Source organism: Dendrobates tinctorius, unplaced genomic scaffold (assembly GCF_039654945.1).
Source record: "Dendrobates tinctorius isolate UK_male_01 unplaced genomic scaffold, ASM3965494v1 ptg000009l, whole genome shotgun sequence".
Lineage (NCBI taxonomy): Eukaryota > Metazoa > Chordata > Amphibia > Anura > Dendrobatidae > Dendrobates > Dendrobates tinctorius.
In genome coordinates this window covers 4,240,345-4,255,000 of record NW_027361677.1, presented here as the reverse complement: position 1 = coordinate 4,255,000, position 14,656 = coordinate 4,240,345, and the positions used below count along the sequence as shown (strand labels likewise).

General features: G+C 43.9%; 1 protein-coding gene across 2 annotated transcripts in view; it reads left to right on the top strand.

Annotated features, from left to right (window-relative positions):
- Positions 1–14,656, top strand: part of GNAO1 (G protein subunit alpha o1) — a 232,523-nt gene that overhangs the window by 183,468 nt on the left and 34,399 nt on the right. Inside the window, exons 6-7 of one of the 2 annotated variants that reach the window (XM_073582102.1) lie at positions 1,713–1,842; positions 13,251–13,404. In XM_073582102.1, the coding sequence (XP_073438203.1) occupies positions 1,713–1,842; positions 13,251–13,404 (284 nt within the window). The remainder of the gene's footprint in view (positions 1–1,712; positions 1,843–13,250; positions 13,405–14,656) is intronic. The other variant, XM_073582096.1, reaches the window with a different exon arrangement.

Sequence of the window (14,656 nt, the reverse complement as noted above, 5' to 3'; positions counted from 1 at the left end):
ATCATTCTGTGCTCTGTATCATCCACAGATCTCTTCACAGTAGGATGATCATGCTTAAGTTTTTGTGAAGTATGTTAATGCTTTCATGCTTTGTCTATTTGATGCTCTTTGGCAACAGAGGTCCTCTTTCTTTCCCATTTTGCATGAAACATGTGGCTGTTTAATAATGTGGATCGTCCTTCTTAAGTAGTTTCCTTTGCATGGGCTCACCTGGCAAACTAATTATCACAGGTGTTTGAGATTTACTTCAGTTATCCAAACACCCTGAGGCATATATCCATGAGGTTAGTGGACAAACAAAAAAATTACATCTTTATGACACAAATCTAATTTGCCTAATAATTTTGAACGTGGTATATGTTGGTGCTGGCACAGGAGGAAGCCCGCCTAACTCATAAATGACATTATTGGGACATTAGTGCATAAATGTATCACACGGCTCAGCCATAGAAGATGGTAGAAAGAGCAGGATTGATTTGGTTGGAATCCAGTTTCCATTGTTTCTTATGGCAGACATTACATTAACCATATCCTTTATCAGGCCCCTGGATGATGGCAACCCATCAACACCCTGCAATCATATTTTGTGGCTTAAAGGGAGTCTCTCATTAGGCTTTTGCTATTTAATCTGAGAGCAGCATGAGGTAGGGACATAGATCCGGATTCCAGTGATGTGTCAGTTACTTAACTGTGAGCAATAGTTGAGATACAATCACAGTTTTCTCTGCTGCAGATCTAGCAGAGCACTAAATGCTGAGTTCTGTATAACCCAGCCCCCACCACTGATTGGCTGCTTCCTGTATGCCCTGTGCATACAGCTGCCAATCAGTGCTGGGGGCGTGACTGGACAAGGAGGCAGAAGACATCTAGCTAGTCCTGTAGTGATAATCTCCTGCTGATAAAACATTGATCTTATTGAAACATGCAACCTAGTAAAGTGACACATCGCTGGAATCAGTGTCGGTTCCCCTATGTCTTTCTACTCTCAGATTACACAGCAAAAACCTGCTGACAGATTCCCTTTAAATTGCCACTTTCGGACTTACAAAGTAGTCACCAGTCACTTTCTTTTATTAATAACCCTGCTAATAAAAGAAGAAAAAAAGACACTTTAACCCCTGAAACCTTTTACCCTCTTTAAGAAAAAATAATAATTGCTGCATTTGCAGACTGGAGACTGCGCTTTCTGCCTTCAGACACAGTACGAGTGTCATAATTGGATGTAATCTTCTTCGCCCCGGACATTAACGGACTCTAATGTTCTGTTTAAACGTCTTCTAAATAATCTTCGCTTCTGCAGATTGTAGAAAAAAGGAGGCGAGATTAACCCATCGTGGTGAATGATGGAACAAAGCAGGATGTGTGATTGTTCTTGACCTTCACTGGGAATAGGCGCTGCTGCCCTCTAGTGACCAAAGGGCTATTTATGTATTTGAATTTTTTTTTTTTGGGGGGGGGGGGGGGCGGGGGGGACACGATCTAGTGAAATGAGATCGATTTACAACTCGGCTCACATGCTCTGCACTGTCCTTTGGTTTAAAGCGAATGGTCTAACCTTTTAATCTGCGCCAGATTGCTCGTTCAAGCAGTGTAACAGACGATGGATGGATGGATCAAAAATCAGCGTGTGCCGCCAGTTTTAGATAACCTGGATGAAGATTCAAGTCGCTTTTTATTTAATTTACCGGTCTCCTGTTGGATCTCCTCTTTAGGCTGTTTGATGTCGGGGGACAGCGATCAGAACGGAAGAAGTGGATTCACTGTTTTGAAGACGTGACAGCGATCATCTTTTGTGTGGCCCTCAGCGGGTACGATCAGGTCCTTCATGAAGACGAGACCACGGTGAGTGTCAGACGTTGTTATACACAAGATTATATGTTTTCAATAAAAACGAAATGTTACCAGCCCAAGATTCGTCTTAAAGGGGTTGTTCCCTTTCAATTATATTTCTCTCCTGGTTGCAGTTTGTTATAAAATACTAAACAATCCGCGCTGTGCTTTCCTTCCCGGGGTGTCTGGCATTGGCACCATCAGCGTGAGACACAATCCCTGAGCTTGGCGGCCCTAGTAATCCAGAAGGAACAACCCCTTTAAACGCTACTCCAAAGCCTGAAACAATGGTCTGGATCCTGCACGTGTCAATGATTTGACTTTTATGACTTTATTCACATTTGTGCGTCAAATGAGTTTTGCTCTTGTGCTGGAGAAATTAAATAATCTTTGCCATATAGACTAAACATTATGCCTCCTTTTCATGCACCTGAGGTCTTTAGAAGTACACGTATGGTGGGCATGTCGCATGGTGGCTGCAAAATGACCACATAACCACTAATGTGTTAACACTGACACTAATTTATTACATTTTGGTGAAAAAAAAAATCCATTTTCATACAATTCGAGCCAAAAATCCTGATGTTTTCAATGGAGTTGCATTATTTCCATTTCTGATGATTTAGGATACCTATAGGTAGTAGGTGCTGGGAACTACCAGGTGATCGCTGTAGAAACGCTCGCTCTGCCAGTAATACCTCTCTAGCAGTCACTTAATAATTCAATATAAATTGGATTTAATAATAGTGTCTACGTGATGCAATTTTCATGGATCTCCTGCAGCTGTCACAGGCTTTTAAAGCGAACTTTCCGAGTTAAAGGGATTGTCCGGGGCTTACACACTGGGGAAAATAAGTATTTGATACTCTGCTGATTTTTAAAAAATGGAGAGGTGTGTAGTATATCGTAGGTACACTTCACCTGTGAGGGACGGAATCTAAAAATAAAAACCAGGAAATCCCATTGTGGGATTTTAACATAATTGCTTTGCATTTTATGGCATGAAATAAGTATTTGATACAATAGAAAAACAGAACTTAACCCCTTAACGACCAGGGGTATTTTTGGTTTTGCATTTTCATTTTTCCCTCCCCTTCTTTCCAGAGCCATAACTTTTTTATTTTTCCGTTTATATGGCCATGTGAGGGCTTATTTTTTGCGGGACGAGTTGTACTTTTAAATGACACCATTGGTTTTAGCATGTCGTATACTCGAAAACGGGAAAAAAATTCCAAGTGCGGTGAAATTGCCAAAAAAGTGCAATCCAACACTTGTTTTTTGCTTGGCTTTTTTGCTAGGTTCACTAGATGCTAAATCTGACCTGCCATTATGATTCTCCAGGTCATTACGAGTTCATAGACACCAAACATGTCTATGTCCTCTTTTATCTAAGTGGTGAAAAAAAATTCCAAAGTTTGCTAAAAAAAAAAAATAAAAAAAAAAAAATTGCGCAATTTTCCGAGACCCGTAGCGTCCCCATTTTTCATGATCTGGGGTCGGGTCAGGGCTTATTTTTTTCGTGCCGGACTGACGTTTTTAATGATACCACTTTTGTGCAGATATGTTCTTTTGATCGCCCGTTATTGCATTTTAATGCAATGTCTTGGTGACCAAAAAAACGTAATTCTGGAGTTTTGAATTTTTTTCTCGCTACGCCGTTTAGCGATCGGGTTAATGCTTTTTTTTTATTGATAGATCGGGCGATTCTGAACGCGGCGATACCTAATATGTGTATGTGGGATTTTTTTTTTACTGTTTTATTTTGATTGGGGCAAAAGGGGGGTGATTTGAACTTTTATGTTTTTTTTTTTTTTTACTTTTGGCATGCTTCAATAGCCTCCATAGGAGGCTAGAAGCTTGCGCAACCCGATCGGCTCTGCTACATATGGGCGATGAGCAGATTCCGCTCGCGCCTATTGCGGGCACATGTCAGCTGTTCATAACAGCTGACATGTCCCAGCTTTGATGCGGGCTCAGCGCCGCAGCCCTCATCAAAGCAGGGGAGATGTCCGATGACGGACTGTGTCCGTCATTGGACATTAAGGGGTTAATATTTGGTGCAGAAACCTTTGTTTGCAGTTACAGAGGTCAGACATTTCCTGTAGTTCTTGACCAGGTTTGCACACACTGCAGCAGGGATTTTGGCCTCCTCCTGAAAGATCTGGAGAAGATCTGTATGGAGGTTTTGAGGCTGTCGCTGGGCAACATTGAGTTTCTACTCCCTTCAAAGATTTTCTATTGGGTTCAGGTCTGGAGACTTGCTTGCCCATTCTAGACCTTGAAATGCTTCTTACGGAGCCACTCCTTGGTAGCCCTGGCTGTGTGTTTCAGGTCATGATGGAATACCCAGCCACTGCCCATCTTCAATGCCCTTACTGAGGGACAGTTGGGACAGAGTTCTTAGGATTGACCTCATCCTTCTTCTGGCAGGTAGAGTTGATACCAAAAAGTTCTATTTTGGTCTTATCTGACCACATGACCTTCTCCCATGCCTCCTCTGGATCATCCATATGGTCATTAACGAACTTCAAACGGGCCTGAACATGTGCTAGGTGAGCAGGAGGACCTTGCGTGTCCTGCAGTATTTTAATCCATGATGTCGTAGTGTGTTACTAACGGTAATGTTTGAGACTGTGGTCGCAGCGTTCTTCAGGTCATTTGACCAGTTCCTCCCATGTAGTTCTGGGCTGATTCCTTTCCTTTCTCAGAATCACCCTTACCCCACGAGGCAAGATCCTGCATAGAGCCCCAGACAGAGGAAGATTGACAGTCATTTTGTGTTTCTTCCATTTTCTCATAATTGTGCCAACGGTTGTTGCCTTCTCACCAAGCTGCTTGCCTATTGTCCTGTAGCCCATCCCAACCTTGGGCAGGTCTACAATTTTTGTCCCTGGTGTCCTTAGACAGCTCTTTGGTCTTGGCCAGGGTGGAGAGGTTGGAGTGTGATTGAGTGTGTGGACAGGAGTCTTTTATACAGGTAGCGAGTACAAACAGGTGCAATTGATACAGGTAATGAGCGCAGAGTAGGAGGCTTCTTAAAGAAAACTTGCTGGTTGGTTGGTGATCAAATACTTATTTCAGGCAATAACATGCTAACTAATTATGTAACACTCACACAATGTGATTTTCTGTTTTTCATGTGTAGATTCTGTCTCTCACAGTTGAAGTGTACCTACAATATAAATTACAGACCTCTCCAATCTTTGTAGGTGGGAAAACTGGCAAAATCGTCAGCGTATCAAATACTTATTTTCCCCACTGTACATTGATGACCTATCTTTAGGATAGCTCATCAATATCTGACTGGGGTGGGGGTTGTAACACTTAGCACCCTCTCCGATTGACTGATACCTATTGACCCAAACGTGCAATATCCTGCCGCAGCCATTATACTTGCAGCCGACACCTGCTGATCGGCGGGGGTGCCAGGTTTAGCACCCTTACCAATCAGATATTGATGACCTTATCCTAAGGATAGGCCATCAATGTAAAAGCCCTGGACAACTCCGTTAAGTTGCTCCACTAGGTAATATTTTCATAGGTACGTAGTCAACCTGCGATTATAATCAGCTGGTGGTGGGGCTTCTGGAGAGAAAAGAGAAAAAAGCTAATGAGGCTCAATGCTTTTCTACTATTATTTTTTTATTTTTTTACAGATGTAATATCTATCCATCCATCCATCCATCCCCCCCAAAAAAGTTTGATCTTGATCCAAGTCGCAGATAAAAAAAATCATACAACCCCAATTTCAAAAAGTTTGGACGCCGTGTTAAGTTAAACAACAGTAAACAAGAAGGCAATGATCTGGAAATCTCTTATAGCTGTATTTTATTCACATGAGAACATAGATCACAGATCAGAAGGTGAATGTTGGACATTTTTCCATTTGAATAGGAAAAACGAACTCCTTTAGAACGGCAGCAACACATCTCAAAAAAGTTGGTCCCGGGCTGTCTACCATTGTGCAGCGTCCCCTCTTCTTCTTACAGCAGTCTGTAATTGTCTGGGAAGTGAGGAGGCAATAGCTGGAGTGATTTCTCCAAATTCTCTCAATCATTTGATGTTATTATGTACTGTAGATGGTGATTTGTCTTCAATTTTACACTGAAGAACATTTTTCTGAAATTGTTTCCTATTTATTGGATGCAGTTGTTAAGATTGGTGACCTCCGACCATCTTTGCTTCTGGGAGACTCTGCCTCTCTAAGGCTAGTTTCACACTAGCGCTTTTGAGCGCAGCGACGGCCTGTGCACGGCCGCCGCTAAGCCCCGCCCCCTGCTGCGACTCCGCCGGTAGCTCCGCCTACCGGTGCATGACGCTGCATGCATCCTGCGTCCCCTATCTTTATCACTGGGGGCGCAGGCCGTGCGCAGTATGCGTTTGGCGGCGCGCCGAGCGCAACCAAACTGCAGCAGGTTGCGTTTGGCGCACCGTCAAAAGGACGCATGCGCCGCCAAACGCATATTGCGCACGGCCTGCACCCCCAGTGATAAAGATAGGGGACGCATGACGCATCATGCGCCGGTAGGCGGGGCTTAGCGGCGTGCGTGCACAGGCCATCGCTGCGCTCAAAAGCGCTAGTGTGAAACTAGCCTAACACGGTCTTTTTATACAGTCATGTGACTTAGTTGAATTTTGAGCCTCCAGCTGTTTTTCTTTAGTATCAGTTACTTTTCCAGCCTTTTGTTGACCCTGTCCTAATTTTGAGATGTGTTGCTACCATTGATTTCTAAGTGAGATATTTTCCCATTCCATTTTTTTTAAAAATTGGCTTTCACCTTCTGATCTTTGTTCCATGTCCTGTCCTGACTAAAACACGTCTGAGAGAATTCAAAATTGTTGCATTCTTGTTTCCTCTACATTTTACAAAGCATCCCAACTTTTTTGGTCCTAGGGGTGCATAGTCTCGATTCATCAAAGCTTTTGCACCAGAATTCTGGAATTAATCGCTTTGACAAGCTGCAAAATTTGTGTGCGATGCAGAGTCGCGCAAAACTTTTCAACTTTTGTAATTTTCACGCCATTTTCGTTCAACTCTGACAAAGTGGACGGGCTTGGGGGGACGGGGGCATGGCAACCCCTATTCATTGAATTCATAATGAGCGATGGCTTTCCTGGCACCACAAGTCTTATTCCCGTCCAAGACTGGAGTGGAGTAAGATTTGTGGCAAGTCACATTCCACTTGGCGCCACTTAATAAATCGGCCGCCTCGCACTCCTGCGCCCGCTCGTTAACACAAAACCTATGAAAAACTTGGACACTGTCTTCTGGAGTTTTCTAGGTGGCCATTTTTCACTGTATACTAGGAAAGTACGATGAAACACAATGACCCAGGTTTGACAATGAGACTTCTAAGCCGTCAGCTCTTTCCGCATGTTGGCAGCAGGGAGGCGGAATGTAATCGCTTACTGCTGATCATAGAGGGGATTCGGGGTTCTGCTCCTACTGCTGTGAAGATGTATTATAAAATTAAATAGCACTAAATTTTGGACTTCTGGACATTTACCTTTAAGGATGAATCTAACCTAACAGAACAAAGGGTGCTAGCAACAGAGGCCGCATTATAGCCGTCATTTTTGTGCCAAATTACCTTTAAATTGTCCTTGCAAAATGGCCGGTTACCTAGAAAGAAAAGGCTTTTGTGTTCCCTCGAAAGGCTATGCAAATCTCTTAAATTGAACGGTGGATGGGCCCTGCATACTGATCTGTGAGTATTCTGCGGAGGCGCTTGAGATGTGTGACGGAGTGACAGGGGAATTTGGGAGCAAGCACAGAGCGGTCCATGGCCGCACTCCAATTCTGGATCTGATTCATGCAGGTTGCCCGTTTTTCCCCCCATTTTCAGTGCATGAATTGTCTGCGCTCAGGATCACACCGCCTATGCATTCTTGCACCCTGTAAAATTCAATGTAAGGCCACATGCACACATTCAGTATTTGATGAGTTTTCTACCCCAGTATTTGTAATCCAAAACCAGGAGTGGATGAAAAATGCAGAAGGGGTGCAAATGTTTCTATTATGCTTTTCCTGTGATTGTTCCACTCCTGGTTTTGGCTTACAAATACTGGGGTAAAAAAAAATCACCAAATACTCAGTGTGTGCACATGGCCTAAGACACCTCATTAGTTGAAAATGCAAATGCGGCAAATTAATTTGCTTGTAGGACTTTCCCAGGTCTGCACACGCTGTACTTTTACTTGTGGAACATTGATGTCAAACAAAGCAGGTTGGAACAGAGCTAGAAAGGATCGCATGAAAATTGGGAAAATTGCTGAGCGTATTTGTAATCAATTATGTAAAATCCAGGGATCACTAGTGTTAAGGCATCATCCGAGAATGCTCAGGTGTTAACAGAGGGTCTTCGGCGTACTCGAAAAATATGTTTGAGTCCCCGGGCCTGCCTGTCTCGCGGCTGTTCAAAAGCTCCAACACATATGCAAGGCTTGCCCAAGAAACAGGCTATCCCTGCATGTATTGGGGCTGTCAAGCAGCCGCGGGGACACACATATTTTTCAAGCACGTCAGACACTCAGCACCCAAGCATGCTCAGATAATACCTCATCTAAGCACATTCGCTCATCACTAGTCACTATACAGTGTACAGAGGTATGATACAGCACCTATAGAAGTCTATAGGACCCTAATGTACCTCCAATAGAAGTGGTTCTTGGAAAGGGAGATCGGGGACATGAGCTATGGATCTGGAGGTGGGGGATTTTACATGAATCTGTAAAAGCATTACAAATTAACGGGGTCATCTGCTTCAGACCAACCCTAGTGGTGTCTCCGTTACTGCGGATAGAATTCCGGTGCAGACTTTTAACTTGTTTTGGATTTTTACTATTGATTTAGGGGGTAACATCTGCAGCAGAAGTTGGGGTAACGTGTCCACTGATCCTTCGCACTGCTACTTAATCCAGTTCTGTAGGAGCGATGAAATCTGTCTTCAGATTCATGCGGCTCAAAGCTCAGGCAGCAAAGATCAATCAGATGCTGACTGTGTGATTACAGTCAGGTATGATTTTCTCTGAAGTGCTGCGGCGTTTCAGAGTACACCTAGGGTGACAAGCCAAGCCTGGCATGTCAGGGTGAGGAGACTTATGAGCATCAGCCAAATCAGATCTTATACTTTGCACTGATGAGAGGCAACACCCCGAAACATCGTGTCTGCAAATTTATATTGTGTTTTGGCTTTTTTCCTATGTCATATTGAAAAGCTTGTTAAAGGATATATCCAGAATTTTACAAAATAACAAAATAACAAAAAAATGTATCTAAGCACTAACAGGCAGGTAATTGCAACTTACTTGCTTGGTGTGCACGGCGCCTTTCTTCGCTAGCACAGTGTGGTCACAGATCGCTCCTGCCAGGGATTCAGCTGCCTGTGCTGATGCGACGTGGCGAAACTTCAGTAGTTATTGTGATGGACAGCCGGCTCCCCCAGTTAGGCAGCTGCGATCCGGCTGTCAATCAGAATGACCTCGGAAGTCCCGCTCCGTTGATCGAGTGGAGCGGAAAAGAAGCCTCCGCTCTGTAGACATGACATCATAAATGAAACAACCTAAGAAAAAAGCCAACTCAATCCGAATAATACTGTACATCACAAATTTATTTCAACAATATAAATAATCAGGAATAATAATGGAGTTGATAAAACAATAAAAATATATATTACAAGGCCGCCATCAAAGCGACTAATTAATAAAAGATTTCTGTACTACCTCAAGTGATAAATGAGAAAACATACATAATAAAATTGCCATAAGTATCAATCATAACTGTGTAACAGTGATAAAGTGCATAGTGCAAAAAGTGGCTAGCAAAAAAATATAAATAAGGCTATAACAATAGGGGAGTGAAAGGGTAATAAATGGAGCGAAAAACTAATTGAGTGGATGATAAGCAAGTACATAGAAGATCAATAACTTACTAGAGTGTGGTAGTCTTGCTGTATGAAGATGGCGTGCCACTCCCAAGGAAGGAAGATGACGACATCACAAGAAGATGGGAGGCAATGCCCATCGGATCGGACCGCCCCTGGGTGAGTATAATAAAACTTGTTTTTCTTATCTTTCAGGTTAGATCGGGGGCTTATAGAATGTTTTAGATAAGCCTAGAAAGGCAGTGGCCGCAGCTTATTGCGGAAACACAAGGTGAGACGGGTTCCCTTTAAAGAGTTTATAGTGACTTTTAGGATCGCTGCCGACAATCGTTGACGCTGGAGATCTAGTCCTCTTCCTTTCAGAAGAGACAATTTGCAGAGTAAACCTACAAATGCGTTTCTCTGCGGCTTCTTCCCTCCCCAGTTAGCTGACCGGTCACTCCCAATGTGTGTACATAGGGAAACACCATGTCAGAGGGGCTGGGAGATACCGCAGTGGAACGCATCAGACTAGTCAGATAAGGCTTTTTTTTGCCGAACTGTGAACACAGCCTTATTTTTAAGGAATTTTACTCTTTGGACAATACCTTTTTTTATTAGAAAGGTCTCCTGGTAATAATCCAATCAAAGTATCATGATTCAGGGGCACGCAGAAATCATCCATAACTTGGGCAAAGTATCACAATGGGCTATTAATGTAGGGCATGGATGAGTCGGGTAGAGCAGAGTGAGAGACATCCATTGTAGTACTGGTTAGCTATGAAACCCCACATGTTGCGCTGATAGGTGGTAACGTAGGTTATTATCAAGGGGTACATTTCTCCCCAGAATTGGTGTATTGCAACGATCGTTACACTAATGTACAGGAGAACCCAACTACATGTACTTAAGTTTATTAATTCCCAAACTTTGCTGTACTTTTAGACGTTAAAGGTGTATGAAGATCCCTTTTCCACTTTTCTTAATTTCCCTTCTGTAAGATTTGTGCCCCTACACCCAGTCTACACTGATTGGACTGTATGGAGAGTGTGAGGGGGGTCACGCCCCAACTAGAGGGAGCGTGTGGGGGTCACGCCCCAACTAGAGGGAGCGTGTGGGGGTCACGCCCCAACTAGAGGGAGCGTGTGGGGGTCACGCCCCAACTAGAGGGAGCGTGTGGGGGTCACGCCCCAACTAGAGGGAGCGTGTGGGGGTCACGCCCCAACTAGAGGGAGCGTGTGGGGGTCACGCCCCAACTAGAGGGAGCGTGTGGGGGTCACGCCCCAACTAGAGGGAGCGTGTGGGGGTCACGCCCCAACTAGAGGGAGCGTGTGGGGGTCACGCCCCAACTAGAGGGAGCGTGTGAGGAACACGCCCCAATTAGAGGGAGCGTGTGAGGAACACGCCCCAATTAGAGAGAGCTTGTGGGAAACACACCCCAACTAGCTCGTTCATTAATGTTTGTGTGTATATAATATATATTTAAGACTGCAAGAAACTCATTTTTAACAATGCATAGTAGTGGACAATCCCTCTAATCTCCATGCACTTTGCCCTGGTTGTCATGTGTCTATATGGTAGTCATCCAATAAGCTGATGAAGAATGGGCTGTCAATGTCCAAAATCCCAGTCCTTCACTGGACGGTGAATACCAGCAAACCAGTAACCAAGGGTTCAAACAAAACTGAGCATGTGTGTGTGTTCTATACCGGGTTACGGCGTGGCGCCTCGTATTGATGATCAGCTATATCTTGTATTAACCGCTCGCGCTTACTCTGTAAATGTTGTTTTAAATAATCTATAATGAACTGTTATAAAATGTACAAAAAATAAAAAAAAAATGTTGATTGAGTCTGTTCTCCCCTCCTCTAATCCTGTTTCTCTTGGGTAATGTTGACCTGCACCTTCCCCTGTGACTGAGAAGTAAAGCTGTCCATTCGTCACTAACCGCACGCCGTCTCTGTTCCCGGTGTGGCCTCTTCCGCCAGGTGTTGACTTTTTGGTTGCTTTGTGCCTCTATTCACTTGCTTTCTGTTCTCATGGTCCTGCTGGGGAGTAACTCGCACCGCCTGCACGGTACTCTTTCTCCAAACGCCTCTGCGTCTTCAGCACCTTTCTTCCTCTGCCGTGCAGCCCTATCTAACACCGCTACTTATCCTGCAGACACTGAGAGAGCCTTCAAATTCAGCAGGTACGAAGCTTCATGTCTACATAGCAGTGCATTAGCCGTAGGTGTTGGTGTCCTGTCCGGAAGGGCCTTGTCTTCTGCTCGTAGTCGGTGGCTTCATAGTCTTGATTCCGCTTCCATCTCTGGTATTATTGTATGAGCTTCAACCATATGTCCAAGCTCAACCCAAAACCACGATAACCTTCCAGTCCTTTGTTCAAATACTTTTTTGTGCAATTTTTTTTTTTTTGCTCGAATTTGGAGCAAAATGTCCAAATGATTTGAACCTCTGCATTACAAAGGGTGGCGTAAATTGACATGCTGCAGAATATAAATGTGCACGTCATGTCAATTTTTGTGGATGACCTTTGATAAAATCTTTTCTACAGTAACACTACTGCAAAAATCTGTGAACATGCCCTAAAGACAAGGCTTTTCCCAGGTCACTTGACACCTGTCTAATTCTCCTTTAATGTCAGAACATAAAAATGTTCTAAACTAGACCAGTTTCACTTGGACCATGCTCAGATCAGAAGGCCGACCTTAGCTAACTGTTTCTTACATGCCTATGAAGCAGATGGCTCAAGACCCAGCAGCCGGGCCTTCCGGTGCAAGAACATCCCGTTTGTCACGGATGTGTGAAATTGGCCGTAGTCATCTTGCACCATTAGGATCTGCCTGGCCTTTCTATCCCTTAGAAACTTACCACCATTTTGCTCGGCATGATGCATGCAGTGATCTGGAAGGACACATAACATTCGGTGTTGTCCTCTACACGGCTCCTTCTGCTTCTCAATAGAAACCTTCGCTAGTATTGGTGATATTACTTGCCAGATACTGAAATATGGAACTGTAGATACCTACAAGGTGGCATGTATCTGGATAATGAGTCTTGAAGAGCCAGTGTGAATAATGGGAAGAAAGACACAGAGGGGATCATAAGAGTTGACCTAGTGAGACCGGATGAGTGTTGGACGATGAGAAGTACAAGGCAAACAGGTTGAGGACCTGTCTTTGATGGAGTGGACGATGTACAGTTTGCCGAAAGTGGGAAGGGGCCTAGAATGATATTATGGTAGAATGGGAGCTGATTGCGTGGAAGAGTTGGCATGACTGTCTGCATACACCGGACAGCATGAGCACAAGGTCGCAAAAGCACCGAACAGCAGAGTAAGCATGCCGGTTTCCTAGAAGCATGAGCATGCAAAAAGATGTGGAGAAGGGAAGACAGTTAGCGCAGGAGGGGATAGACCACCCGGAGCCTGCTAGGCACGCTGGTGACACTACGCTGCATGTGCTTCAAACATCTCGTACTGTGTAGCCATAGCGGTCAGCTCTCGGGGCAGACCTGTTTGAGCCTGTGTGACGTGCGCCTCTTGTTTGTGTTACAGAACAGAATGCATGAATCCCTCAAACTATTTGACTCCATCTGTAACAACAAGTGGTTCACTGACACTTCCATCATCCTGTTCCTGAATAAGAAAGATATCTTCCAGGACAAAATCCGAAAATCTCCACTTTCTATCTGCTTTCCGGAATACACAGGTACACCTGCGCCCACCGAAATGTCAGCATGCATCACGTTAATCATCACGGCCAATGTATCGCAGCCTTTACTGCCCACAAAATTAACAAGAATTAGCTTGAAATTGAACATCTAAATCTTAGGTCACGTATTCCCTTAAGGTGCACCTGCCTCTACAGCACGGCAAAGCAGCCATTGCCTAATCTTACCTACACCCCCAAGAACGCTTGGTGCAGAATTACTTGGCTGCAATCTTTTAATGATCGCAAATACGATTTGTGTCTTGAAATGTGCCAAACTTCAAAATGCAGTGTTGAGTCTATGTATAGCATGCAGGATCGGCCAGTTCTCCAAAGATCGTCAATTGCATCTCGCATGCAAAGGGCATTGAGGGCAGACGAAAAAGCACCTCATGCCAAGGCAGAAATGGGATCCACATTACGGCACAAGACCTAAAAAGTCAGATTTTTCCACAGGTGTAAGAGCTACATGCCGTCCTTCGAGGCAGCAGGCATCCCTTCTTGATCACATGGTCCGCTCCAGGCCTATGTGGGCCCTCGTGTATCACCATGTGGCCCCATCTACATGATCTAAATCAGTAGGGGTTACCCAAGCACACTAAGATTAGTAATCCAGATAGATGGAGCTGGTGCTAACGATACTGGCCAGGGGTTATGAATAGATTCCCATTAGATGACCGCTGCGTAGGACAAGAAACATAGAGCAACCAAACTTTTTACGTTTTTGAAAAAAAAAACGTTAATAGTTTCAACCTTCCATTCTTAAGGGATTTGTCTTAATTTCTGTAAAAAAAAAATGCATAAAATTGTCTTCCACAACTGTTTTCCTCCCCTATTTGCCTGCTTTTAGCTGCATTAATATCAGACATACACATCTGAAGTACAGATGATGGCAGTGATTGGTCAGGAGCTGACTCCATATGAGGACGATCTGATATCTGTACAGCTGAAAGTGGCAAGTAGACTGGAGAAAAAACAGAGTTTGTCAGCCACTTATATGCAATTTTTTTTTACTTGAGTGATGAGAAATCTTGCAGAGTTTCTCAACTTTCCAAGTTGGAAAAAATTATTAAAAACAAAAAAAAAAATGAAAGTTTTAGCTTACCTTATAGAAGAAACTTTCCAGCCCCCTTGGATATGAACATTTCGAGCAGATCCTGGTAGTGCTAGGTGTCCATGCATGGTAATATGGCAGTGCTAGCTAGGTAGTGAGAGATTTTCATAAATGAGCCAAAGTAAAAGCTGAGCAGTT